The sequence below is a fragment of the Sardina pilchardus genome, chromosome 24 (genome assembly GCF_963854185.1).
Source record: "Sardina pilchardus chromosome 24, fSarPil1.1, whole genome shotgun sequence".
Classification (NCBI taxonomy): Eukaryota; Metazoa; Chordata; class Actinopteri; order Clupeiformes; family Clupeidae; genus Sardina; species Sardina pilchardus.
This window is the reverse complement of record NC_085017.1, coordinates 12,003,848-12,030,817: the sequence shown is the minus strand read 5'-3', so window position 1 is coordinate 12,030,817 and position 26,970 is coordinate 12,003,848. Positions and strand designations below refer to the sequence as shown.

Below are 26,970 nucleotides of genomic sequence, written 5' to 3'. Positions count from 1 at the left end.
AAATACATCCCACCCTCCTGCGATTCAGCGCAGGTCTTTTAGAACAGTTGATCGTGTGGCGGCGGCATCAAAGAGTGTCGCAACTCTCTCTCTCTAAGGCTCTGGTTGGATCCCGCTGAGCTCTGCTATAAAAAAGAGAGAGATTTCCAAAGGCAATGGGAGATTGGCAGAACAATAATGCTCTGCAGAACTGCCTGGCTACATGTTGAAACAGCTGCCATGTGTCTAATTATCATCACCAAATACTTGACATGCATCACACATACAACATTTCCTGATACACACACATACACAAAAAGGAAGAATCTGATGAAAAAAACAAAGATTTATTGCATTTACTTTCAAGGTGAAAGTAACTGAATCATCACTTCATATGTTGCATTCAGATAGACATTTGAAATATATGCACAATGTGAATACACATATTATTTACAGGTATCAAACAAAACGAAAAGGAACAATGTGATGGATACTAAAGAAATTGAGAGAGAGAAAGAGAGAGAGGGAGAGAGCAAAAGAGAGAGAAAAGAAACCCTTGAGAGAGAGAGAGAAAAATAAGATTGAAAGAGAAGAGCACCTGTCCCTTTTCATCAGAAACTGTACAAAGTATAAACACCAGCAAGTCCCCTACACCAGCCCCAGCACCCTCTTAATAGCAGAAATTAAATTAAACGGAATTAAACAAATGAGAGGGGCACTAGGCCCCAGGGAAGCCCTGGAACATTGATCCCCACTCTGCTGACAGAGACCCCACACTTCCCTTCCTAATCAGCAAGGCCAATGCAAAGACAGCAGCATCAGCAGCAGCAATTGGGTCTTTTTGTTTCACAATTCTGACACAAAAAAGGTACTGCCAAAAAGTGCACGCTTTCTCTCTTGCGCGCGCACACACACACACACACACACACACACACACACACACACACACACACACACACACACACACACACACACACACACACACACACACACACACACACACACACACACACACACACACACACACACACACACACACACACACACACACACACACACACACACACACTTACACACAGTAGCTGGTGCATCAAGGTAGACACAACTGATCCCTTTTGCATCTTTCTTGTTCTCCAAGAAAGGGACCCAGCACAAGATGTGGGGATGGGGGTGGGGTGAGGGAGGAGGTGTGGGAGGAGGTGTGGGAGGAGGTGAGGGAAGAGGGATGGGGGGGTGGGAGGAGGTGTGGGGGGTGTGGGAGGAGGGAGGAGGTGTGGGAAGAGGTGTGGGGGGTGTGGGAGGAGGGAGGAGGTGTGGGAAGAGGTGTGGGGGGTGTGGGAGGAGGGAGGAGGGGTGGGAGGAGGTGGGGGTGGGAGGAGGGAGGAGGTGGGGGTGGGGTGTGGGAGGAGGTGTGGAAGGAGGGGGTCTTCTGAGGCAACACCAGCGCAGAATGAGCTGGGGTTTTACCAGCTTCAGCTGCTTAAGATAGCCACTGCAACTTTGGAGAGATCACAAACAGTTGGCAGATCTAGCCAGTGAGTTGTAGTCGTAGTTGTAGTCCAACACAAGAAGGTAACAGTGGTGGTGGGTAGACACTTCACAGTCGTACATCCTCATCCCTGATCGTGATATAATAGTTCCAGTCAGACCAGAGAGGTTGAGGTGGTGAAAAGTGCAACTTCCACTTCTAACTGCTTTTACCGCTCACCAAGTGCTGCAGTGGTGTACTTTCAAAAATCGCATTTTAAAAACGTTTTAAAAAAAACCAAACAAAACATCAGGTACAGTACTGCTGGTTTAAACCAGCGCTGGAACTGAACTTTGTTTTTGTTAGTGATAGTTGGAGACTTTCCAGTGGAGCTGGATGACATGGGACACCTATTTCGCTTAAATAAGTTAAATAAGACAAAAAAAATTGCTAAAACTATTGATGGGGTTAGTCAATTTACAAAGGCAACAGAATCTCAAAAGCGGAATAAACTGATCTTCACTCCCCTATCTAAGGGTCTTTCTGGTACATTTTGCTTTGAGCTGTACCAACTAGGCATGTAAAGAAGGGGAGATTTCTGCTTTCAACATTAAGCATCTTTCCCTTTGGAAAGAAAGCAAAACTGAAATATCACCTTTGGCAAAATGTGAAGAATTGAGACACAACTCAGAGCCTAAAGCCCAGGGCCACCTACAATAAGGCAGTTCACCAGACCACGCAGTCTGTTGTCTGTTCACTTTCTCAATGTTAAAAAGGCAATTTCCATGAATCCAGTGCAACTCTGCCATACTCTGGTTATTCTGATATAATGACAGCATTCAGAAAGGAGATTGAAAATGTTAGCTGATAAAGCAGACAACTTGGCCCCACACTGCTCGAGTATGTTGGCTCCAGTAGCAGAGGCTCGTCTGTTCTTCTGACCTACTGCAACCTCCACATCAATAAACTGTTGCATGACCAGATGCTTGGTCAAATGATCTGATTGACAATCATATTACGTTGACAAATTATTTGATTGACAACCACATTATGTTAAGACTGTAATATTGACAAACAATACCATACCAAACACTGATTGTTTGATAACTTGCTTCATGTAATAACCCTGCAGTAGTATTGTGGAGTAGCTGTAGCTGTCGTTGGTCTACGCATTACGCAACAAAGCTAAACACGCTGAGGCTATCAGACTCTGGAGAATCTACTGGTGAGAGCCACATGCTTTGGCTTGTGAGTACAGGCGGTCTCAGAAAAGTATGCGGTCACATCACCACTGCATGTCAGTCTTCTGTTGTCATTTTGAGTGCACTTCCAGTGATTGAAAAAGAGCAAAAATCTAAAATCGGCTCAGCCTTCAGCTTCACTAGATAGCCGTCTAGAAAGTGTCATCCAGAAGTAGGCCTACAGGCAATTAGTAATAAGGCGGCTTTGTTACCAGCTAGAGATGATCATCGAGGAGAAAGCAAAACAAGAAAGGACACTGCAGCTTAAAACAGCTGACAGGATCGAGCAAAAAAAAAAAAAAGACCAAAGGTTATAATTACTTCAATGCATACAGGCAGATAACTGTTCAGTGTCTGTGCAATCTCTGAGTCGGCTGGTGACCCATTTTGTCACCGAGATGAGAGGAACAGGGGGAAAAAGAAAGAGAGAAAAAAGTAAGAGCAGTTCATACGCTTCCAGAAGTCTTCAGTCGTCGTAATCATGCCGAGAGAGAGGGTTCTGCTCAGGTGAGCCGGCCGCTGCTGTGGTGGCACGGTCTGTACGCATCATCAACGCGCGCCACACCTCTCCGGGGCACGTGCGGCAGGTTTCAGCCGGAGCGACGTTTGGTCCTGCGTCAGACGACGTACTGGTAGGGCTCGGCTTTGCCGTGGTCGGGCGTGGAGAAGGGACTGAGCCAGCCTATGGAGAAGGGATGGCCAAACACCACCTTCATGTTCATCCACTTGGACTTCTTCGCCCATCGCCTCTCCTCCTTCTTCAACTGCTCGATGCCCTGAAACAGAGACAGAACATCAGAGATGATTAGGCGTCATTCAAGACACACACACGCACACACACACACACACAGACACACATCAAAATAGAAAATCAAAGATGATTAGGCGTCATTCAAGACACACGCACACACATACACACACACACACGCAAAGTGAGGGGATGTAAAAATGTCTCAAATGAAGTTCATAGGGACAATGCATACTGACACAAAGCCCTTTCTACTGTAGAGGAGAAAACAGACACACCTGACAGAGATGACTAGATATTAAGAATGTTGAAGGAAGATCTACAATAGAGATCTAGTTACAAGGCACAAGGCAGATCCAGCCTTACAAGTACAGGTCAACTAAACACTGGTTTACCAACTCTACATACTTATGAAGCATCAATATGCCATCACTCTTTGCTATTCAACTTACTTCAGTGAAGTATCTCACAGTATTGCACTGAAACAGAAGCCATATGAAATTAAGCATGGTGTCAAACGCTGTGAGACGGCACTAGGCGGGAAGGCCTGCAGTTAAGCGGGTGCTCCACTACCGCATGGCTAAATAGCGTAATGGTGGAGTGGGATCAAGCCGGCACGATCAATACCAGTTTGCCTCTAATCGTAAAACTGAGCTACAGCTTAGAAGCACTCACACAGTAAACTACAGCTGATATACAACGTCAATACGCACTTACATCACCATCGACACGTCACCATTTATACACGTACACTTTTATGGTGATGCATTACGCTCACAGTTTTTGTCATTTAAAATTGGGAAAAGAGGATTAAAAAAAAAAACCAAATGTACAAACAACAACAAACAAACAAAATGATGACAACATAAACATTTAGGGAAAGGAAAGTGGAGAGAGGAGCCAATCAGGACAGGCGATTTGTGGGAATTAGCATGGGGGCGGGAGGGTGGGCGGGTGTCACTTACGGTCTCGTCGGTACAAATGGAGTGGACCTGCGTGCCGAACATCACAGAGGTGAAGATGAGGAAGAGGAGCCCCTCGAAGCACAGGAGGATGAGGAGGATGACGGTGGCCGGAGGCGAGAAGGAACTGCACGCTGGGGAGAAGTGGGGGAGCGGGTTTGGGGAACGGGGACATAAGTGGAGCAACAGGAAGAGGACATTATGAGGATCGTACTGTGTGTGTGTGTGTGTGTGTGTGTGTGTGTGTGTGTTTATGAGAAGTGGGGGAGCGGGTTTGGGTGGAGCAACAGGAAGAGGACATTATGAGGATCGTACTGTGTGTGTGTGTGTGTGTGTGTGTGTGTGTTTATGAGAAGTGGGGGAGCGGGTTTGGGTGGAGCAACAGGAAGAGGACATTATGAGGATCGTACTGTGTGTGTGTGTGTGTGTGTGTGTGTGTGTGTGTGTGTGTGTGTGTGTGTGTGTGTGTGTGTGTGGAGCAACAGGAAGAGGACATTATGAGGATCGTACTGAAAGGGGGAGCTGGGGGGTGGGGTGGGGCTGTGGCGCAAAACTGGCTACATTCATTCGGGCCCACGTGACCAAAAGGACCCAGGTTCAAGTCTGACCCGGGTAACTTCCTGATCCCACCCCATCTCCCTCTCTCCTGTTTTCTTCCTGTCAATCTCTCTACTGTCCTGTCTGATTAAAAGGCATAAAAAGCTCCACAAAAATATGTTCAAATAAAGGCGGAATTGGAGAGCAACCAGCTTATGGGGAGAGGGATCCATGGTGTGGATTTCTCACCATGGATGTGGAATTCAAGTGGATTTCAGACATGATATGTGCTTAAGACAGCTCTTAAGACACGATGTGTGCTTACAAACATTGCTATTGATGCCTTTTCTGCTGCAGCTGTTTGCTTTATCTAAACAATAGTGTCGTGGCACACTCGGAACTTAAAGATTTTTTATTCCAACATTTCGGCTTACGCCTTCATCAGGTTAATTTGTTTTTTGCAGCTGTTTGCTTCCCATTTGCATCACTTGCAAGTCATTTTGGATGAAAGGGTCAGCAAGACTCAGGACCATTACAAGATGGGCTGCAGGGCTCCATCTCAGAGGTGTCCACACACGTCACTTCCTGTACCAGTGTTGGTGTCAGGAGCAATGATCTAGCAATACATCTTGGAGCATTTTTCAGAGATCGATCAGCACAGGAAAGCTACACATTTTACTGTTTGCGTCACTAAAACCATGGAATTGAACAAGCACTGATATTACAAACTTGAAACGTGAAATATGAAAACAGACAACAGTACAGTGCAATGACAAAGTCAACCAAGCATCAATTTGTCGACTACTGAATGTATGACCAACCTACTATGATAAGTAGACACAGCACCAATTCCGCTCCAAAAACAACCAAACAAACAAGATTTACTCACCGCTAACTGACCTACTTTTTCTGCAGCTAGTTAAAACCACAGGCGGGTTTTTACCTTCATTAAACTGACGGAGACCCATCTGACTGTCCATCATACAGTACACAGCAGAGAGGGAGCAGAACGACGTCTAACTGCTTTCAAATCTACACAGGACTGCTACCAACTGATTATAAGCACTTCAGCACTTCAAGCTAGCCTGACGAGCCAGGCCCTCCGCTAGGGGCGTCTAGCCTGGGTGTTCCCATCCTGCCTTGCGCGGTGATTTCAATCACGCAGATAAGGCAGTCTGGAAACTAACACCCACATTTTCGCCTGATGTTGGCGACCAATCACAGAACAGAGGAGAAAGCAAGACCATGATGAGCTATGCACAGACGCATTTGATAGAGATCCGTGGCACCCAATGAACGGATCTGGGCATTTTTTCAAATACGAGAAAATGAACGTCTGGTTGCCAGCCAGACCACGTCTCATTTGAGAAGTGGTAGGCGCTAGCCAGGCTAAGGGGCGTCTAGATTTCTAGGCTGATTTCAAGCCTATTTGAAATCACAGGGCCACTAAAGTCTACCAGGAATGGAAAACACCATAAACTTGTGGTATGTGCAGTGCACTGGTACTGTTGAGACAGTATGATGAACACGGAGCTGTTTTGCAAGAATGTTAAGCATTTAGGCTATTCCAAGCATATCTCTGAAATCACATGGTCAGCAAAGTCTAGCAGGAATGAAAGACGGACATAACTGGTGATGTTTAGTCAATATGGTGAAAACAGAGCAGTGCGTAATCAATACAATACTTACTGTTCCAGTCCTCCTCGAAGCAGAAGACAAAATGCAAGGCCGCCATGATGAGAGAGTGCAGCGATATCAGTGCAATGTACATCTAGAACAACAACAACAACAACAACAACAACAACAACACTATTACTACAAGTCACATTAGTACAATGGCAGCATTTTGCCTTTTAGGGTTTTTAAATGACAAGCCAACAAGTTTAACCTTTTGGTGTACTCTGAAAAAGATTTTACAGATCGGCAAGCAAAAAAAAAAGATTATTTTTAATTCATGCGTAAGCTCATAGTGCTGATTTCATGTTTCTCTCACATGCACATCATTCTGTCATCTGGGGACTAGACTTACAGTAAAGAGTACAAAATACTTCTGGTTGTTCTCCCCCACACAGTTGTTCACCCAGGGGCAATGGTGGTCCATCTTCTTGATGCACCGCTTACACACACTGATATCAGGGAATGTGCACACACACACACACACACATACACACAGAGATAGAGAGAAAGACAAACACACACACACACACACACACACACAAACATATGCACAGGGAGAGAAAGCCAAGTGGCATTAATTTGCATGATGGCAGCAGATGAAAGCCCTAGCCAGTGTGCTGCTTGGCCAGTGTCTTTGAGTATATAGGACACAAGCTCCGGCTCCAGCTCTGCCCTTTGACAAGCTGTTCCCCGAGAGCCCAACTCAATGTAATTAACACAGTGCCCTCAGCTATGGCATGCAGCAGGGCCCCACCAGAGAGGCGCCCTGACTAGAGGGCCTGTGCGTCTGCGCTGCGCCCTGACTAGAGGGCCTGTGCGTCTGCTGCGCCCTGACTAGAGGGCCTGCGCGTCTGCGCTGCGCCCTGACTAGAGGGCCTGTGCGTCTGCCCTGACTAGAGGGCCTGTGCGTCTGCGCCCTGACTAGAGGGCCTGTGCGTCTGCGCCCTGACTAGAGGGCCTGTGCGTCTGCGCCCTGACTAGAGGGCCTGTGCGTCTGCGCCCTGACTAGAGGGCCTGTGCGTCTGCGCCCTGACTAGAGGGCCTGTGCGTCTGCGCCCTGACTAGAGGGCCTGTGCGTCTGCGCTGCGCCCTGACTAGAGGGCCTGTGCGTCTGCCCTGACTAGAGGGCCTGTGCGTCTGCGCTGCGCCCTGACTAGAGGGCCTGTGCGTCTGCGCCCCACTAGGGGGCGCCCTGACTAGAGGGCCTGTGCATCTGCGCCCCGACTAGAGGGCCTGTGCGTCTGCGCCCCACTAGGGGGCGCCCTGACTAGAGGGCCTGTGCGTCTGCGCCCTGACTAGAGGGCCTGTGCGTCTGCGCTGCGCCCTGACTAGAGGGCCTGTGCGTCTACGTCCTGACTAGAGGGCCTGTGCGTCTGCGTCCTGACTAGAGGGCCTGAGCGTCTGCGCCCCACGGTGGCATCGCGGCAGGAGAGTCCGTGTGGGCACAGACAGGGCACGGATAAAAAAAGCGCCAATGCTGACACAGGAACGGGGGCGTCCATTAAGCGGAGAGACAGAGGGCATCAAGCGGGCATGGAGCGGGCAGCATATTAAGAAGGATGGAGATGTCGGAGGAGCATGACAGTCTCGCCCGTCACAGACGACTGCTGAATCACCAGGGAGTGCCCGAGTTCATAAATCATCACGGTTGGAGAGCGCAGGACCCAGGGGGGATAGCCCTGGGCTGGGCTATTCTCATCTGAGATGGTGAGAGTGAAGACGCTTCAGCAAATCCTGCTTGCACAGACAAGAGCCCACAGGAGGGAGAAATGGCGCATCAGAAATGTCAAAATGTCTCCGCTACTTGGTGAATGCCAGTGCTAAGACCACAGAAGACCCACGGCGTGATACACTGATTTCTGCAAACGCAGCACTTTTGAGGCACTGGACTGAATAAGTAATTTGGACTTCAAAGATATAAGACAGCCCTCTCTTTCTACAGTATGTATAGCAAGATACAGACAAAAAGCTAAACACCAAAAAGCTAGGCTGGCAAAAAGATCTGTAAATGTCCCTAGCAAGTCGCCCTTCGCATGGGTAGTCATCATTCTCATTTTTATACCAGGTATGCAATATTTAGCGCTGTCTAAAGGAACCAGAAACAGTTTACACTGTGGGCTGTCTGTGTTGTGGTGAGAAAGACTGCAATACCCAACAGAACTTACAACAATACACAGGTCCAGGATACAGTTCAGTCCATAATTATTAATACTTCTGGCAGCTTTACCTCTCAATACGATCTCTAAGATGCCCAAGTAAACATGGAAATCGTTCTGTTTGTCATTAACATCACACATCCACACAAAGTGTCACTTTTTCTTTCATGCTTCTGTCATTTTCTGGCAGAACAAGCCTATTGATCATATAAATGCACCATAAATCAACTTTAAGCATCCATCCATCCATAGGTCTGAATCATCTCTGCCTTGACTGCATATCCTTCACAAGAGAAAAGAGGGAGGGGAGTTCACCTGCAGTGGTGCACCTTCACAAGAGAAAAGAGGGAGGGGAGTTCACCTGCAGTGGTGCACCTTCACAAGAGAAAAGAGGGAGGGGAGTTCACCTGCAGTGGTGCACCTTCACAAGAGAAAAGAGGGAGGGGAGTTCACCTGCAGTGGTGCACCTTCACAAGAGAAAAGAGGGAGGGGAGTTCACCTGCAGTGGTGCACCTTCACAAGAGAAAAGAGGGAGGGGAGTTCACCTGCAGTGGTGCACCTTCACAAGAGAAAAGAGGGAGGGGAGTTCACCTGCAGTGGTGCGCTCTGTCGGGTTTGATGCAGCAGCACTTGGGGCACTTGTACACCACCTGCCCTGGCTTCAGCTGGAGGCTCTCGATGAACTCTTTGGTGGCGTTCCCTTTAGGCACAGCTCCCTGCCAACATGAGCATACGTCCACGTCAGTACATCACTCTTCTACAGTAGACACACAGGGGTCATTCCACCTCAATTCAACGGATTTTAGAGAAAATTTCTGCTTGACCATCTCAGATTTGCTTCAAACTTTTACCATCTAAAGAGTAACCATTTAAACTGACTTAGCCAAAATATTAGATCGGTATACCTAATACATCCAGAGAAAAACATTTTTGAACATGGTACCCCCCTTCTGATTTTTGGCACATTGGCGCCCTCATCTAAATCTGCAGCAAAGTTCAGATGTCATTATCTCAAAAAGTGTTCAAGCTAAAGACTTCAAATTTTCTGTGAATAATGATTGCTACCTATAGATTCCACATATTCATTCATAGGCCGTATGTATTGATACTGACTGTGTTTCAATCTTGTGAAATCAGAAGAAAAATTGCAGATTTCTTTCACACCCCCACATTGGGTGCCCCATTACTCAATTTGTAAACAAAATGTTTGGCAAATGGTTATGTCTCTCTACAGAAGTGTTTAAGCTGTCTTTGAAAAAGTAATGAAGAGGTGTCTATATTGCTTTTTTGTTGGAAGTATTGTAACACAAAACTGAAAAACAATCAATTTGGATAATATTGTATCTCCCCATTACAGAGGTATGATAAGTTATACCAATGAATTGAACACATCCCCAGAAAGAGTATAGAATGGGCTTTCAGACTGTGAAATTTCAAGATGGTATTATGGCTATGGTTATTGAAATGTTATTTTTGAAATATTGGTCTACTATAACAACACATTGCTGATATCCATGAACAGTGACATCTAGTGGCATTAAATAGTGACAGCAGCAATTTATTTCGGAAATACAGGAAATATTTTATTAGTTCATCACTCAGCAAGTAAATGAAAATATAAATGTTTAACAGTATGACACATAAACATCTGATACTTAGGAATAAGACAAGGATTATGAAATCATTAAATATAGCACAAAAAAGCAACACTAATTGTTGTAATAGACCAATATTTAAAAAAAATGTTTTTTAATAACTGCAGCCATAATACCATCTTGAAATTTCACAGTCTGAAAGCCCATTTCATACTCTTTCTGGAGATGTGTTCAATTCATTGGTATAGCGTGTCATACCTCTGTAATGGGGAGATACAATATCATCCAAATTGATTATTTTTCAGTTTTGTGTTACAATACTTCCAACAAAAAAGCAATATAGACACCTCTTAATTACTTTTTCAAAGACAGCTTAAACACTTCTGTAGAGAGACATAACCATTTGTCAAACATTTTGTTTACAAATTGTGTAATGGAGCACCCAATGTGGGGGTTGAAAAAAAATCAGCCATTTTTCTTCTGATTTCACAAGATTGAAACACAGTCAGTATCAATACATACGGCCTATGAATGAATATGTGGAATCTATAGGTAGCAATCATTATTCACAGAAAATTTGAAGTCTTTAGCTTGAACACTTTTTGAGATAATGACATCTGAACGTTGCTGCAGATTTAGATGAGGGCGCCAATGTGCCAAAAATCAGAAGGGGGGTACCATGTTCAAAAACGTTTTTCTCTGGATGTATTAGGTATACCAATCTAATATTTTGGCTAAGTCAGTTTAAATGGTTACTCTTCAGGTGGTAAAATTTTGAAGGAAATCTGAGATGGTCAAGCAGAAGGCATTTGTTGAATTGAGGTGGAATGACCCACAGGGCAGCACATCACACTTATACACACACACACACACACACACACACACCATCTACACACTCACATCCATCACTCTTCTACACACACAGGGCGGTACATCACACTTATAATATACATACACACACTATGTATCATCTACACACACACACACGTACATCATCTACACACTCACACTCGCATCAGTACATAACTCTTCCAAAAACACTGTCTTATTACCAGTGTTTTTAATCTGAACTGACTAAACACTAAATGCAATGGTAAAAGCAGTATTCTGCCAGCAGTGTTTAACCTCAACCTAGATGTCCAGATCAATTTCCTGCCATCACTCATAGTATCCATGGTGATAAATGTCTCCAGCTATAAGTGCTTCTGTGTCAATCAATGAAATACTGTGCATATGAGAGAATGTTAAAGCAACTACGTTTACTGTACACACTAATATAAGAGGAGGATATATTGTTACCACAAATGCCTAACAGGGAAGCTACGGCACACTGGGCGCGTAACTGAAAACCACTGAATCCACTTTAAAACTGGTCTATCCTTTAGTAGGCGCCAGCATCATGTCTGGTGCAGCTACTTCCGTTGATTATAGTGGAACCTAATTGTTGCAGCAGACACAACCAGACGGAACGCTACAGCGAAGATCCTTCATTACTGACAAGATAGAGCAACATAATGCATCTCTATGGAAGCAAAATTCGAGCAGTTCCTGTCTGCTTAAAGAGGCGATTGCAAGCAGTTCAGTTCAAATGTAACGTCACTTTCTAGGTCTGCTCGCCCCCCTGCCCTTTGCAAAAACAGAACGCGGAAATGGTCGAATGTTTGCGCCTCTCGCTGCGCTTTAACCCTCTCTGGCTACAAGCTTCGGCGTAGCTCCCCTGTAACTGATCTGCACTGCACCAGCCTGAGTGTGTGTGTTGGACCGTCGCGCGCGTCGACTGACCGGGTCTGTGCACATGGCCCTGAAGTGGGAGGCGAGGGCGAGGAAGGCGAGGGTGTTGAAGAGCGCGCCGTTCACCAGGCTGTAGAGTAGGCTGCGCGCCGGCATCAGCATGACGAAGAGCACCACGAACTCGGCGAACAGCACCAGCATCCAGGTGATGACGCCGCACACGATGCCGCAGCCGTCGCGGATGAACCACATGGCGCCGGCGCCAGGGCCCAGCTGGGGCGGAGGGGCGCAGTGTTCCGGGCGCAGGTAGCCCGCTTGCCTCTCGATGTCCCTGCTGCGGTGCCCCGGGCTCTTCATCCTACCAGCCGTGCCGTCTCAGCATGCTGCCGCACAGGAGAGAGGAACACAGCATCATCCATCTATTCATCCATTCATTCATCCATTCATTCATTCATCCATGCACGTAATTTGCGGGGGGGTTACAGGGGTCACAAGTCACTTCCCGTGTGATCTAACTTTTAGAGGAGATGGTGAGAGTAACATACACTCCTACTGAATGGACGCAAGCATACACTGTTACACTGTACACTGACAACACTACTGTACTGTGACAAGACCAACAGCAAGCAGGGAAACTTCCTTGTGAAATAAATGGGAAGCGGACTTAGACTTGACCCATGATGAGAGGTAGGCTGGGTGAACCCTGCCTGAACCTCCCGGGGAATTTGAATTTCGCCCGGCAGCTCCGCAGATCTATTTTCGCTGTTTACTGCCAGAAGCTTTGGCTCCAATCAGAAACGGCCGCCATTCTCTAGTTCTGACACGCTATTGGCCGGTGACGCGACGATAACAAAACTTAAGCGACGCAAAGTGCAGTAGAAACAAAGCGCAGATTGAGTTTAGTATGGTGAAAACTCGGTCCTCTAGACTTGCCTCTCCTCCGGTCTGGCTGTCCTTATGGCCAAGGGATTAGACCCACCCTGTGTCTACAGTGGACAGGGAGGTGGGGGGGGGGGGGGGGTGGAGAGGACGGGAAGGTGTGTGTGTGTGTGTGGGGGGGGGGGGGGGGTCGCTATCACTTTCTCCTGCTCAGCTCAGCTCAGATGGACCCATCATCTCCATCTGCCCAGCGTTGGTCCTACAGGGATCTGAACTGAGTCAAGTCACATGATCACTGGGGAATGTGCTGCTCTTGTGCTAGACAAAGTCATCAATAATACCCACATCCACCCAATCATGTGCTTATTTCAAGAGAAACTAGCCATTTTATTCATTATGTAGGAGAGACCAAAAGTCTACTCTAGCACTAGGACAATTAATCCATTTGTTGTCAACTATTAAATTAATAGTCAACCATTTTGGTAATCATTAACTGGGCTGAGTCTACAAATTCTTTGACTTTAGAAAACACGAATTATTCGATTATCAAAATAATTGTTAGTTGCAGCCCTTGTCTAATCACATGTCAGACATATTACGGTGCCCAGAGAATTGCAATGCACACAAAGCCAGTAGAATCAACTGCATGTTACAGTCTTGCTCATCACAACCCAAAGTAGTAACTATATTTGAAAATGTTTCATACAACAGATAGGTATCTGTGTCCACTAAATTGTGGGTCCCCTGGTGAGTGGACGCTTATTTTGCACAGGCCACACAGACTATATATAGGGTGCATAGTTTATCAAAGGGCATTGCCCCAATATCTAGGCCTATTGTTAGTAGCCCCACACACAAATACAACTGAATTGAAAATGAATGGAATTGGGCACCCCAGTCTTTGCCCCCAGGCTGTCATGAGCTAGGCTTACAGTGTGTTTACAGATAAGGGCAAATAAGACATGCAAAAACACGCAAAAATATCTTTCACGTGATGTGGCCAGCGGATAGAGTAGGAATATCATACCACAGCACACTGCATCACCATTGTGTAGGATACTGTGCTATAAATACATTCACATTAACCGCTGAAGATAAACCGTCAAAGGCCAACACCATGAGCAACATCTGGGAGAACCAGTCTAAGGAAGGCATGTGGGCAGCCTGGAAAGCCAGCCTGAACGACGTCAGGGTAGTATGTGGGCTTTTTAGATGATCTAATGATTGGACCTAAAATGCTAACAGTAAGTGACTGTATGGACGCAAGAGCAAAACCCTGGATCCAACACAATTGCAGAGTGTAGCCTACTGACTACTACTGCCTAATGACTTTTGTTTGAGGAAATTAATTACTTCACACAGAGACATTAGTGACAGGGAAATGAACTGGGATACAGAGTAGTATTGTGGTGGCAGACATTGACTGTCTAAGTGTACAGTCAGTGCACTAAGTGACACAGTCGATGATGGCCTGAGAATCAGTGTTCTAATCTCTGCAGCCTTCGGCAGACAGACACAAGCGATGAAAATACAATACGGAGTAGCCTAGGCTAGCCTACCACACAATGATCAAGATTATCCAAAGAAATTAGGCTCATAACATCATACCATACATGGAAGGCCTAGTGTTAACTCTGTTAACTGTTCAAGAAAACCAAAAAGACATTTAACCAAGATATTCTTGACTGCCAGATAAAACCACGGCTGCAGCCAGAGAAGTCTGAATAGACTGAGCAAAAGGCATTCTAACCCCGAAAATCAAGTGGGACAAGAGCGATAATGATCTTGCTTGCGGAGATAGATGTGGCTACCCTACAACCACAATGTCACACAGAGTTATCTGCAATCTCGTTGAGGCATCAGTACAATTAAGTTAAATATTGTCGATTATGAGTTTCTCCCATCCAACATGCATCCATGTAACTGAAGCTGAAATTGTAATCGCTTCGATCAAGTTTCTGAAAAGCTAGAATCTTAATATTAAGGTATGGCATTCGAATAGAAAACATGGTGAAGACAAGTTATCTGCATTTGTGAAAGTGATGATGGCGAGATGATTTCTCATCTGAGGTCGAAGAACGGTTTGGCTAACACATTCTAATCCACAATGGACAAAGTAACGTTGACTTGGGCTGGCTACATTAAAACTCTGAACAGTGTCAACATTGTAACAATCCAACATAACCACACTCACTTTCAAAAAGGGGGATACATTGTCGCAAACTATGCCTGCCATACCAGAGCTGACAGTGTTTGATTTTGCTAACTCAGAGAATGAAAGTAGCTACCTAGCTAGCTAGTTGCAACATCATATAGGCATCATAACTACCTGCTACAATAGTAACCAGTACATTATCATATAATTGCTAATGTTGGCACGCTACCTTAGCTTGTATAACATTAACCAAGAGCGGTTAGCCTCTTTTGCCTGAGGATGAAAACCGCTCACTGTATTTCTTTGGGTACTTTGAGTTTTTTCTACTCTGACAAATCTACACAGTTACAAGAAATTATTAAATTAGCAGACCATTTCTTACCTCTCCCTTATTTTCCGTAGGTGTCGAGCGATGTTACCTGGCTAGATGGCTAACTGACGTTAGCTATAAGCTAAATGCACTCCCTGGATCTGCGACAGCAGCAAGCACACCCCTTTCTGAGGATCAAGATTCACGCTCTACTTATCAGATTCTTTTAATATCCCGCTATTAATTAAGTTTATATTTTTTCGTGGACATATGTTTAGTTTGTAACTTAGCCTGCTGAAGTGCGGTAGTGAGAGCACGCGAATGAACGTGACAAACACTTTTCAGAGAAGGGATTCCCTGACCGAGAAAGGCAAGTAGGAGGAGAATCAGGAAGTTTCTATTGAAACAGACAAACCCACGTAGTCACGACTTCCTGGTGTATGGAATCAGGTTGATTAGGCTACACTACACACCATTCATCAATAGCAAAATATCTCATTAAAAGGAGCATCTTCAACTGAAAACAATGTGTGAAACGGTTTACTGTAATCTTATCTCACTTTTATTTACTTTGGCTAATGATCTTATTTCTAAACAGTGGATTTGGATTAGACACCCCCTGCTGTATGCTCAAGGGAGTAAAATGTCAGACAATTACTGCCCAATTAACATGCTAGTGAGCTCTACTGTGTTATTATCCACTAGCCTGTAGGCACGATATGTAGCCTACTTCTCACCGCTCTTTCTTTGTCGATGCACATCAACGGGCAAAGCTGCCTGGCAAAGTGGCAAATAAATAATCGTATTAGTGAATAATTTAATTCATCTTGCACTGACAGAATTTGCGAAAGGTTTGTACGGGTGTTCCCAAGATGAGTCATTTTATTTTAGGTGCTGAAATTGATAATAATTTTGGAAACTGTCCTAGAGAAAATAACATGTTTCTTGTTTCTTCTAGGCTATATCAAGTATGTCATGGGTTCAAAGTGCAGTGTTCTTGCCCCAGTGTGAACCTACTACTACAGATAGTCAAATCAGAATGGAAAAGTACCTGGCTGCAATGTAAATGAGAAGAATAGCCTAGATGCGTCTGTGTCGACCATCAACGTGAAGAAGTCAGTTAAGACTCTATTCCTCAGTGATTCCTCTTTGGTGGAAGTAGTTACCTAATATTCTATGTCCCTGTGATAGTTTTGACTCACCTGTTCACCTTGCACATCATTAATTCATTCTCTATAGAGGTACTTAGGTTTATGAAAACTCTATGTCGATTCATTCATTCATTCATTCATTCATTCATTCATTCGTTCATTCATCTATCTGCCTATCACATTATGTCTATCATCCATATCCATCCCATCAAAATTCTAGCAACTCTTTGCATACACTGATATTTCCTTCAGGACACTCATTTCTAGTTTTTAGAAATTATTTCTTGTATTACAGCTTATATTATTTTACATTGAATATAATATTTAGGGATATTCTGTATAAATAGTATTACTAATATGTTCTTATATGTTTATTTCTTGGATAATTCAAACTTTTTAAAATACATTAACAGCCTATTTATAGGCTATGTTCTTTACATTAAATTGAATATATAAGAATACTTTTTTGATCCCGTGAGGATGCTTATTTAAGATATGCATGGTATTACTTATATGTTTCATATGTTTATTTGTTAGCTATTTCAAACTCTTTTTTTTTTTCAAAACAATAAGTGCAAGTGGTCTGAGAGCAGTCAGGACAGAATGGGAGAGCAGCTGAAAATCAGTCGCACTCTGATGATGTAAGTTTTCGTCACACGTGGTCGTCTACAGCAGCGCCTTGACAACATGGCCACAGTTCAAGTCAGTGAAGCTGAGAAATTGTATGTTCTGCATGGAGTGCGGGTGAGTTATATTGCTAATTCGAGTCACTGCATCACAGTCTTATGTTAGTAGTACTTATATTTCCATCCATTTGAGGTAGCTCATGTTTTTTGTGATAGTAGGCTACTTATGGAGAAAAATATGATGCTGGTTCAAACGTGCCATCAGTAGCTATAACACAGACTATTGATTATCTCTTCATCAGGACGATTTACGAGTTGATGGACGGAGCTGTGAGGACTACAGACACATGGAGATCGAGACAGATGTTGTGTCTAACACAGATGGTTCTGCAAAAGTTACTCTGGTGAGTCGAATATTAAATCAGGACTTGTAGGCTAAGCCTCCGCTTAATGAGTTATGGGACAGACCTATGCCCTGTTGGAAATTCAATATGCCAGATTGTAATTTAAACCATGTCATATTTTGGTTATTACTGTGTTCAGGGACACACGAACGTCCTGGTTGGAATCAAAGCCGAAATAGGAAAACCCAAACCCATGGTCCCCGATGAAGGATATCTGGAGTTCTTTGTTGACTGGTAAATATTATGACTTCATACATCAACGCATGTATTGGGAACTAATCACCATACAGTTTGTGATTAAGAAATTGTCTTAAATGTATTAGGTTTAGCTACAGAGATCTTAGAAAACATAGCATGTCCCTAGAAAACATAGCATTAACGTTCAACACTGTGTGTGATATTACGAATGTGTGATGTTTATTACATATGAAGACAAATAACGTTTCCATCCCTGTTATTGCTACTTCCAGCTCGGCAAATGCCACTCCAGAGTTTGAGGGGCGAGGTGGTGAGGGTCTTGGCATAGAACTGAGTAACACGCTCTATAAAGTGTTCAGTAATAAGCACAGCGTAGACCTAAAGAGTCTCTGCATCAGTCGTGGAGAGAACTGCTGGGTTCTCTATGTGGACGTGCTGGTGAGTAAGGCGATGTGCTCTGTAAAGAGTTAGTACTTAACTCCAGTAGTAGCCTAATCTAGTGTGCTTGAGCTTGAATGCGTGACATGACATTTATGCACAGAATAAGGATACTGCTGTCCTGTTTGGAATTTTGGCTATACAGTATGTAGCCTCCCAGTCTGTAGATTACAGATAGAGGGGTGAAGCCTACAGGTAGGCTACCTACAGTACATTTCAGTATTTTGAAACATGAGTTCATAACTATATTGAAATAACTTATGACCTTTTTTTTAACTTGTTAGCATGGAGAATAGGATACATTTTGTACTTTGCTGAAATACTGTATTGGTAAATTTGTTCTGTAATATTCATCATAGCTGTAATTGTAAAACAATGCTAAAAATAAACAAATGCACAACTTTGTATTTCCACAGCTTCTGCAGTGTGATGGAAACTTATTTGATGCTATCTCCGTGGCCATTAAGGCAGCCCTCTTTAACACAAAGTGAGAGAAGTTTACTTTCTGTTGTTAATAAAAGTATAGTGATCATTATAATCAGATCACCACAGAATGACAGAAGAACAGTCATTTTGTGAGAAACTAAATATTCCCTCGTCTGCTCTCTCATGGAAAAGGATCCCAAAAGTGCACATATCAGAAGATGAAGATGGTGGAAAGGAAATTGAGCTGTCAGACGACCCGTATGACTGCGTGCGAGTCAATGTAGAGAACGTCCCTTGCATCGTGACTTTGTGCAAGGTACAGTACAATATCTTCTTACTGTTGCAAATGTTCAGGGTTAGTGGCGTGCTCAGTCCTCTTTGTTCTTTTAATGCTGCTGGTTGTTGGGTGCTCTTTCGTCCAAGGTAAATAGTTTGTGTAGAAAAGGAGACATTTTTTTTTTCTCCACAACCAAGGCACTCCAGATGGTTTAAAATGTCTTTATTTAGAAACTGACATGTCCAACAAGGACCTAAAAATGCCCACGCGTAGCGGCTGGGGCCTTCATCAGGGCATCTTCAGGCATGCCCTGATGAAGGCCCCAGCCGCTACGCGTGGGCATTTTTAGGCCATTTTCTTACTGTTGTTGACATTTTTGGGGGCTTTTTGCCTTAAATTTTGATAAGATAGCGAGAGACTAGTTTCCAGATAAGTTTCCATAGAATGCTACTTAGGCTGATACCTCCATAGTATCGTCTTTCCTTGACAAAAGGCGACCTTCTGTGGGTTGTCTTAGGGAGTGATTTATATTTTGTAACTCCAACCTGAACTTGTTGTCATCGTATTGTTTGACCATGAATATTTAAATCTGTTTGCATTTGTATACCTTTGTTTGTGTCCTCTGTCGTGTGTCCTATAATTGTACAACACAATCTATTTGTCTCACTGTTTGCTGACAAATATTTGGACAAGATATTTGCCCTGGTGGACGATTTTGAGTTATTGTCAATTAAAATGGTGCATTATTAAGCATTACTAGGCATTTCCTCTAGAATATGCCATTTTGAAAGTCTATCAAAGTGTTTCTTCATATATTATCTTTACCTATCTCTTTATGTCTTGCCATTCTTAGCATAGATCTGTGTTTTGCTGTTGTGTTTTGTCATGATGGAATTGGAAACTATGCTGGACAGTCAAATAGCTCATTGATAGGAAAAGACATTCAAATGGTGTGTCTGCATATGTGCCTGTCTTTGCGTGCGTGCGTGTGTGTGTGTGTGTGTGCATGCAATTGTGTCTTTGTGTGTGTTTGTCTGTGTGTCTGTGTGTGTGTGTGCGTGCAACTGTGTCTTTGTGTGTGTGTGTGTTTGTGTGTCTATGTGTAATTTATGTGTGCGTGTGTGTGTGTGTGTGTGTGTGTGTGTGTGTGTGTGCAGATAGGCCACCGGCACGTGGTGGACGCCACACTGCAGGAGAAGGCGTGTTCCGTGGCCAGCCTGCTCATCTCCGTCACGCACCGCGGCACGGTCACCTGCGTCAGGAAGGTGGGGGGAGGCAGCCTGGACCCAGAGAGCATATTTGAGATGACCGAGGTCAGTCAAGGTCACTTGATGAGCGACCAAGCACTTTTTTTACCCCCCTCCTCACCATCTGCTCATGATGTCTGTAAAGCGCTGAGTCAGCGTTGTTTAGCGTTGAGTCACCATGTGGTGGTGTCCAGCATGAGGTCATGGGTAAGGGCAGAGCCATTTGTTTTGTTTTCTAAACGAGGGTGTGCAGGTTTGTTTATGCAAATACGTGTGTGAGAGAGAGATGGACCTAGTGTGAAATTGCACACAGGGAAGAATCCACCTGAGTGTTGAGAGGTGATGTCATCTTTTTGTCTTGCTCTTCATCAAGGGTGTCACTAGACCCATTTTACCCCTGTATTGAAGTGCCGTGCCCCAGCAAATTATTATTATTATTATTATTATTATTATTATTAGATTGATAATAAGTGGAATAGAGTGGAATATTTTCCGATGACAATGTCAAACGCAGATGTAATCCGACCCAAAATACAAACGGAGACGAAGCCGCACAAAAACTGTGTTCAAACCACGCAGTATTCGTGCATTGCAATTGGAGAATGATATGCAGTGTATTGTGCTCAGATCAAGATTTAGGATTATGGAATGGTAGGCTAACAGCCCTCTTGTTGTAAGGGGGGTTATCCTGTATTGTACCCCTCTCATTCACTTTAGCATTTTCCACAGTGTACCCCCGTATTGCAGCCTCTTAAATTAACACGACTTGACTGATTATGTGTCTCCTTTTGCAACTCAGCATCTCCTGCTCTGTAGTAAAGCAGGTTATCAGATCAATATTGCCAGCTAGTCTCTCTGGGAATGCAGGAATTGGTTAATTAGTTTATTATTGACATGGTTGCCCATGGTGATTTCGATTAGACTCAAAAGCTATTGACCTCTATAGATGGACATCAGAAAATGATATCCGTGTAGCAAAGACGGGGAAACAATGAGAGCAGAGGAGACGGTTAAGACTTAGTTGTAGTCGGTGAGAGACAAACAGCTGGACTAGTCAGACTAGCGAATATAGCAAAGAATATGATCAGGCTATATGAATTTGGAGAGGCTTATGACTTGAATTGGCTTTGTTATTTGCATTCAGCAGGTGGGGAGTGTCTAGTGATGCCCCATCTTAGATTATTAAATATGCAGATTGCCATTAGCAACATTTGAGTGCTATTATGTTCAAACAGAGAATCATTGGCAATTATCATAAAATATGCGCTATTTAGTATTTAGGCAAGTTACATTTGATTGTTCATTAATGGAGATTGTGTATGCACACAGATACATTGTGCTTATACACTGTCTAATACAGTATTCAAATATCAAAAATCTGAATTAGAGTCATGTCTTATTGGACAAGTATGTTGACTCACTGACAGAATATGGTGCTTAGTGTTCTCAGAATTTGTTCAGTTATGGCTGGTTAGGAGTTTGTTTCAGATTCCCCCAGACAGGAGTGGTGTTAAAAGCCTGTTCTTTTCCTTCTCTCCACAGACAGGAAAGCGGGTGGGCAAAGCACTGCACGCTCCCCTGATGGAGCTTCTACAGAAAGAGGAAAGCCTCGGATCAAAGAGACAGAAAGTTGGCTTCCTCGGATAAAACTCCCCCCCCAATCCGTTCCCCCAGTGCGCCGTTTTTGTTTGTTTTTGTAATAAAGTTTGTCCACCTTTTTGAAGATGTGTGTGTCTTCTGTTCTGTTTGTGCGTGTTGGGATGTCCTGCCGAGGGAATGAAGTCACAGGAGAAGAAAATGAATAGTTCTATTTATGCCTTGCCGACTTGGGATTACGCAACTTTGGCTTTTGAAGGGCAGTTTAATGGTATGGTCAGTGGTTAGAAATCTAGGTGGCTTATCTAAGCATTGTTTATCCACACATAAGCCTTACGATTGTGGGAAAGGGCCCAGTGCTCTCTCTCTCTCTCTCTCTCTCTCTCTCTCTCTCTCTCTCTCTCTCTCTCTCTCTCTCTCAGTGTTGTGCGTTATTCACCATGGGATATATGAGCTTGATGATTATAATATAGAATTACATCTCACAGTCCATCAAAAACAACTAGATCTGATTTGACTCAAAGCAGTGTCTGTCTGAGTTTCCAGCGAGCGCGGTAGCCTGGGCCCTTAATTGCCTAACACCAGGAAATGAGTTGTCTGGAAAGGCTTGTTCCTGACATTAAAAAACTCACTGCAGTGGAAAGATGGAAACTTCAAAAGATGGCAGGCCTGGAACAGGTTCCCTGAGCACACTTAAGCACTGAAAGAGCTGCTTATTTAACAAGGAATGAGTACACTCTCAAGAGGCTGTGAGGACAGAAAACAATCTGAAGTGTAGCCACATGAATTAGAGGTAAACATTTTCAACAATGGTAATTTGTCAAACAGAGGCAAACGTTTGTGGCAATTGCCTTGTTGCTTGTCATTGTGTTTTTAAAGAAAACAATTCTATATTTATATTTACAAAAACAAATATATTCAAATTTAAAAGTTTAAAAATTATGCCTCTGTTGTCAAATTCAACACACTTCAGGCCCAACATATCCCTAATCGTGCTTTGTAATAAAGCCTAAAGTTAAACTTCAAGGATCACTTTTCAAATACTAAAAGGGCACATGTGAAATGGCCAAACTGTTTACACATCTCATCTCATCTGAGCAGAGCACTGGTGCTGATGAGAGACGAGCAGCTGTACCGGTATCCTAGAGACAGGAAGGGACAGACCCTGTCTGGACGCCTCGTCTCCGCTCGGCTCCCTCCCTCATCTCTTCGTTGCCACGTGTCCCCTGTCCAGGGGCCAGCCTGAAACCTCCGAGGAGCAGATGCAGCGGTGGACAGGACTGCTAAACGCCCCTCCTAAACCCCTGGCTTTGGTACAGCCGGAGTCGGCCCAGTCCAAGGCAAACAACTCACACAAGAGAAGGTCAAACCGTTACAGCGCTGACAATGACAAAGACAAAACAAACCAGACTCAAAAATCAGCTGCGCAAAGATTGCAATAATGTCACAAAAACAATCCCAAATCTGTTACTCTTTAAACTACGACAATAACAATCTCTTACTGGCTATGACTGCATTTTTGTGGTGGAACGCACATTTGATTTTGGAAAGCATGCATACCTCTGTAGACTCAAAGCAGACATGTGTAATCTCTGTTGGTGTATTCAGATCAGAAAAGGAACAGGTGCATCCAATGATACTTCCCTCACATAAAACAGTGCATCCTGATACCATTTGCTTAATACAAAATGCTTTGTAATCCTCTGTTATATAAGCTTTTTTATGTATGAATTGTTTGTGAAATTTTCAAGATAGAACACATATGTTCATAAGTCCTCATACATATGGAATGAAAAGAATTCAGGTATTCAATTTTCAGAATGAGGTCCTTACAATGACTGGATATAAGAAAGGTACTACCAACAACAACAACAACAACAACAACAACCATGCCCCTTCCCATCCCTTCAGAGAAACAATGACAAAACCTAGGGATGGGAAAGAATATCAAAGCCAACAGACAAATAACAAAAAACGTGACAAAAATTAGGTGAGTATTGACAGAGAGGTGGTGGTGATATTGGGCAGTATTGGATACTTTTCAGTGTGTATATATACATATTATATATACTCACACAAAGTAAATCAATAAAGAAAACAAAAAAAGTTACGTAATTAATCCATGTGCTTATGTGTCTGCATGTGTGTGTGAGTGTGTGTGTGCAGGTGTGTGATCATGTATGTGGGTGTTTGTGTGTGTGTGTGTGTGTGTGTGTGTGTGTGTGTGTGTGTGTGTGTGTGTGTGTGTGTGTGTGTGTGTGTGTGTGTGTGTGTGTGATAGTGTATGTGGGTGTTTGTGTGAGTGTGTGTCTGGGAAGGGCCCTGCCCCTGCAGAGGCTGAGACGGCGGGATTGCTCCACGCCTTCGGGCTCCTGTGACGTTGGCCGGCACATGTAGCCGAGCAGGCGGGCAGGCAGGCAGTTGTTTTCGATTACAGTATTTTTCCTCTTTGTGGGAGAAGGGTGAGATAAATTGCCAAAGCTCAGCCGAGAGCGCCTCATTCCCACAGCTGCAGTCATGGATCTCAGAGGTGCCTGTCTTCTGCTCGGACTTCTGCTTCTCTCCCAGCTCTCATCCCAACAGGTGTTGTCAAAGAAGAAGCTGGTGAGGAAAGGTAAGACAAAACAACTCTGCACACTATTTAGGCTATGCATGACAGAGGTAATGTACAAAATAAATCTTTAGGAGAGCCTGATTCTTGACCTTTTATGTTTAATACAATGGGCATGTACTGTATGATGCAACAAAACTTCTTCATTTATCTTGACTGATGTTACATAAGTGATTAGAGTAGTTGTTGGTTGGTTTTCCTTTAGGACATTGTTCGTCCACATTTTACACTTCATTTAAAAAAACAGGTTTACAAATACTTACGAGTATAAATACAAGCACAGTGACAGTGCATTGCAATCAACATCTGACATATCTGATATACTCTTGTGTCAGTAAAGATTTGCAACATTTCAAATGTCTGAGGTCTGTAAACCATCAATAACCAACACATGGACAACACACCGGCGTGAGCCAGATGTTCCCATAGAAAGCTTTTCTCCCCACATTAGTCCGTTCATCTGTTTCATCTTAAATGTTCTTCTGTCGTCTTGTTTCATATCTGACTAGACACGCAGAAGGATGGAGCTATTGAAGAACTCAGAAAGCAAATCGATGACATTCTGAATGAGGTGAATCTTCTGAAGGAGCAGCAGGCTTTGCAAACAGGTACAGTGGGAAGCTTTTTTTTTTTTAAAGATTATTTTTTGTGGCTTTTTATGCCTTTAATTGGACAGGACAGTAGAGAGGACGACAGGAAGTGAGTGGGAGTGAGAGTAGGGGTGGGATCCGGAAGGGACCACGGGGCGGGAGTCGAACCCGGGTCGCCGGCGTGCGGTGCAGGTGCCCCAGCCAGTCGTGCCACGGCTGGGGCCGGTGCAGTGGGAGCTTTATTGGGTCTATGGTCACTTCTGTGTTTGACCACAGAACATGATGATGAAACATATGTAGATGTGTGTGTGGAACACACTGATCTGAGAAATCCCTATCTTGAAATCTGAAAATGTTCTTACACCTTATATCAGTCTCATTACATTATTGTTTCTCAACATCCTGAATCTTTTTGATGCCTACTACAACAACAGTGGTCAACGACTGTTCCAAGTCTGTGGTGTGTTTTGCTTAGAAAAGGTCAGATTCACTTACATAAGGCCACATGGGCAACACATGTGCTCTTTGATATAATGTACAACAGCAGGCCTTGTAATGATTCAAGGACAGCTCTTTGCCAACAAGATGGTAAACAGACACATGGCTCGGTGTTATTAGAAGAAACATGTTGAGTGAATTTGTCTAAGTGACCGCAGACTTAAATATTTGTACCATCATGTCTCAGTTTGTTTGAAGGGAACCAAGATTCAGGGGAAGTGCTACTTGGCCGACCCCATGAAGAAGGGTTACCACGCGGCCAGCGAGGACTGCATCGCCAAGGGTGGCACCATCAGCACCCCTCTCTCCCTCGATCAGAACGACAAGTTGTACGACTACATGCGCGAGGCCATCGGGCCCGACGACGAGATCTGGCTGGGCATCAACGACATGCTGACCGAGGGAGTCTGGGTGGACCAGACCGGGTCCACGCTGCGCTACAAGAACTGGGACCCGTCCTTTAAGGGCGACCGCACCATGAATTGTGCCGTGCTCGCTGGGTCAATGGGTGGCAAGTGGCTGGACGAGAACTGCCGCGAAGAGAGAGCGTCTGTGTGCGAGTTCAACATCGTCTAATGGTGTTGGAAGTCGTCTTCTAACACCATTTTATCGAGGCTTGAGACGCACACACACACCTTGCTTTTTCTTGCCTCTTTGTCCTTTCAAATGCTACTTTATTGCACCTTGCTTTCATGACGATATAATTATACATTCTTCACTTTGGTATTTCAAAATGACACAGTGGCCTTTCAATGTGGAGATTTCACATTTTGTTCTCCACATATAATTAGATAAGAATGGACTCCAAAAAGGCAAACTTGCACTGAACTGTCCTTGTGGTGTAAAACAAAAAAGTGATAGGCCTAAATTTGACTGAACTAACCAACATTGTTTTGAACATAGATGCGAAATGTAGGGCGGTGGTAGCGTAGTGGTTAAGGAGCTGGGTTAGCATGCAGTTTGAAAGGTTGTGGGTTCAATTCCTGGCTTCCACCATTGTGCCCTTGAACAAGGCACTTAACCCCGAGTTGCTATGGGGACATTAGTCCATGTAAGATAATTGACAAATGGAAGTTGCGTTGGATGAAAACATCTGTTAAGTGTAAAATGTCAGTGCATCAGTTCAGTCAAATCATGAAGTCATGGCAAGTGCTTCCTTTTTCTCTACAGCTCAGTCTGAATTTAACGATGCTTATTTCAGAATGCTAGTCTTCTCCTATTTTTTTTTTTTTTTTAACAAAGTCTTGTCTAGCCTGAACTAAACTGAATATGTACATTTTGCACTGTTGAAGATACAACTTTAATGAATAAACATTTGCTGGGCAAATCATTACTGGCTCAAATAGGAAGTTTTGTTTCTGCGAATACCATTCCCTGGGCAACGTTAAACACACTAACCTAAAAAAAAACATACAAAGCACACCACACTTACTCCACATTCCAGGAAGACAACCTCGACAATGAATTTGA

General features: G+C 43.9%; 3 protein-coding genes across 4 annotated transcripts; 2 read left to right on the top strand and 1 right to left on the bottom strand.

Annotated features, from left to right (window-relative positions):
- Positions 1-307: 307 nt before the first annotated feature.
- Positions 308-15,855, bottom strand: zdhhc3b (zinc finger DHHC-type palmitoyltransferase 3b). Of its 2 annotated transcripts, none has more exons than XM_062530258.1 (7): positions 15,511-15,855; positions 12,146-12,477; positions 9,360-9,484; positions 6,965-7,061; positions 6,625-6,706; positions 4,402-4,571; positions 308-3,464 (listed from the first exon to the last, which is right to left on the bottom strand). In XM_062530258.1, exons 2-7 carry the CDS (start codon positions 12,449-12,451, stop codon positions 3,306-3,308), a joined length of 939 nt encoding a protein of 312 aa, XP_062386242.1. In that variant the 5' UTR covers positions 12,452-12,477; positions 15,511-15,855; the 3' UTR covers positions 308-3,305. The 2 variants fall into 2 exon arrangements, with proteins under 2 accessions (XP_062386242.1, XP_062386243.1); XM_062530259.1 differs by having other exon boundaries at positions 4,402-4,532; positions 15,511-15,853.
- Positions 15,856-17,194: 1,339 nt separating this feature from the next.
- exosc7 (exosome component 7) lies at positions 17,195-21,928 on the top strand. The gene is made up of 8 exons (XM_062530257.1): positions 17,195-17,333; positions 17,518-17,619; positions 17,759-17,853; positions 18,090-18,255; positions 18,672-18,742; positions 18,874-18,997; positions 20,116-20,271; positions 21,748-21,928. Exons 1-8 carry the CDS (start codon positions 17,277-17,279, stop codon positions 21,850-21,852), a joined length of 876 nt encoding a protein of 291 aa, XP_062386241.1. The 5' UTR covers positions 17,195-17,276; the 3' UTR covers positions 21,853-21,928.
- Positions 21,929-24,217: 2,289 nt separating this feature from the next.
- On the top strand, positions 24,218-26,830 carry clec3bb (C-type lectin domain family 3, member Bb). The gene is made up of 3 exons (XM_062530253.1): positions 24,218-24,415; positions 24,922-25,020; positions 25,688-26,830. The coding sequence occupies exons 1-3, from the start codon at positions 24,319-24,321 to the stop codon at positions 26,074-26,076; spliced, it is 585 nt and encodes a 194-aa protein (XP_062386237.1). The 5' UTR covers positions 24,218-24,318; the 3' UTR covers positions 26,077-26,830.
- Positions 26,831-26,970: the final 140 nt, after the last annotated feature.

Coding starts and splice junctions, on each gene's coding strand:
- zdhhc3b (XM_062530258.1), bottom strand. CDS start 12,451: ATGAAGAGCCCGGGGCACCGCAGCAGGGACATCGAGAGGCAAGCGGGC. Junction 7,062..9,359: donor GACAGAGCGCACCACTGCAG/GTGAACTCCCCT, acceptor CCCTGATATCAG/TGTGTGTAAGCGGTGCATCA. Junction 6,707..6,964: donor AGTATTTTGTACTCTTTACT/GTAAGTCTAGTC, acceptor TTGTTGTTCTAG/ATGTACATTGCACTGATATC.
- exosc7 (XM_062530257.1), top strand. CDS start 17,277: ATGGCCACAGTTCAAGTCAGTGAAGCTGAGAAATTGTATGTTCTGCAT. Junction 17,620..17,758: donor GTTCTGCAAAAGTTACTCTG/GTGAGTCGAATA, acceptor TACTGTGTTCAG/GGACACACGAACGTCCTGGT. Junction 17,854..18,089: donor CTGGAGTTCTTTGTTGACTG/GTAAATATTATG, acceptor TGCTACTTCCAG/CTCGGCAAATGCCACTCCAG.
- clec3bb (XM_062530253.1), top strand. CDS start 24,319: ATGGATCTCAGAGGTGCCTGTCTTCTGCTCGGACTTCTGCTTCTCTCC. Junction 24,416..24,921: donor GAAGAAGCTGGTGAGGAAAG/GTAAGACAAAAC, acceptor ATATCTGACTAG/ACACGCAGAAGGATGGAGCT. Junction 25,021..25,687: donor GCAGCAGGCTTTGCAAACAG/GTACAGTGGGAA, acceptor ATCATGTCTCAG/TTTGTTTGAAGGGAACCAAG.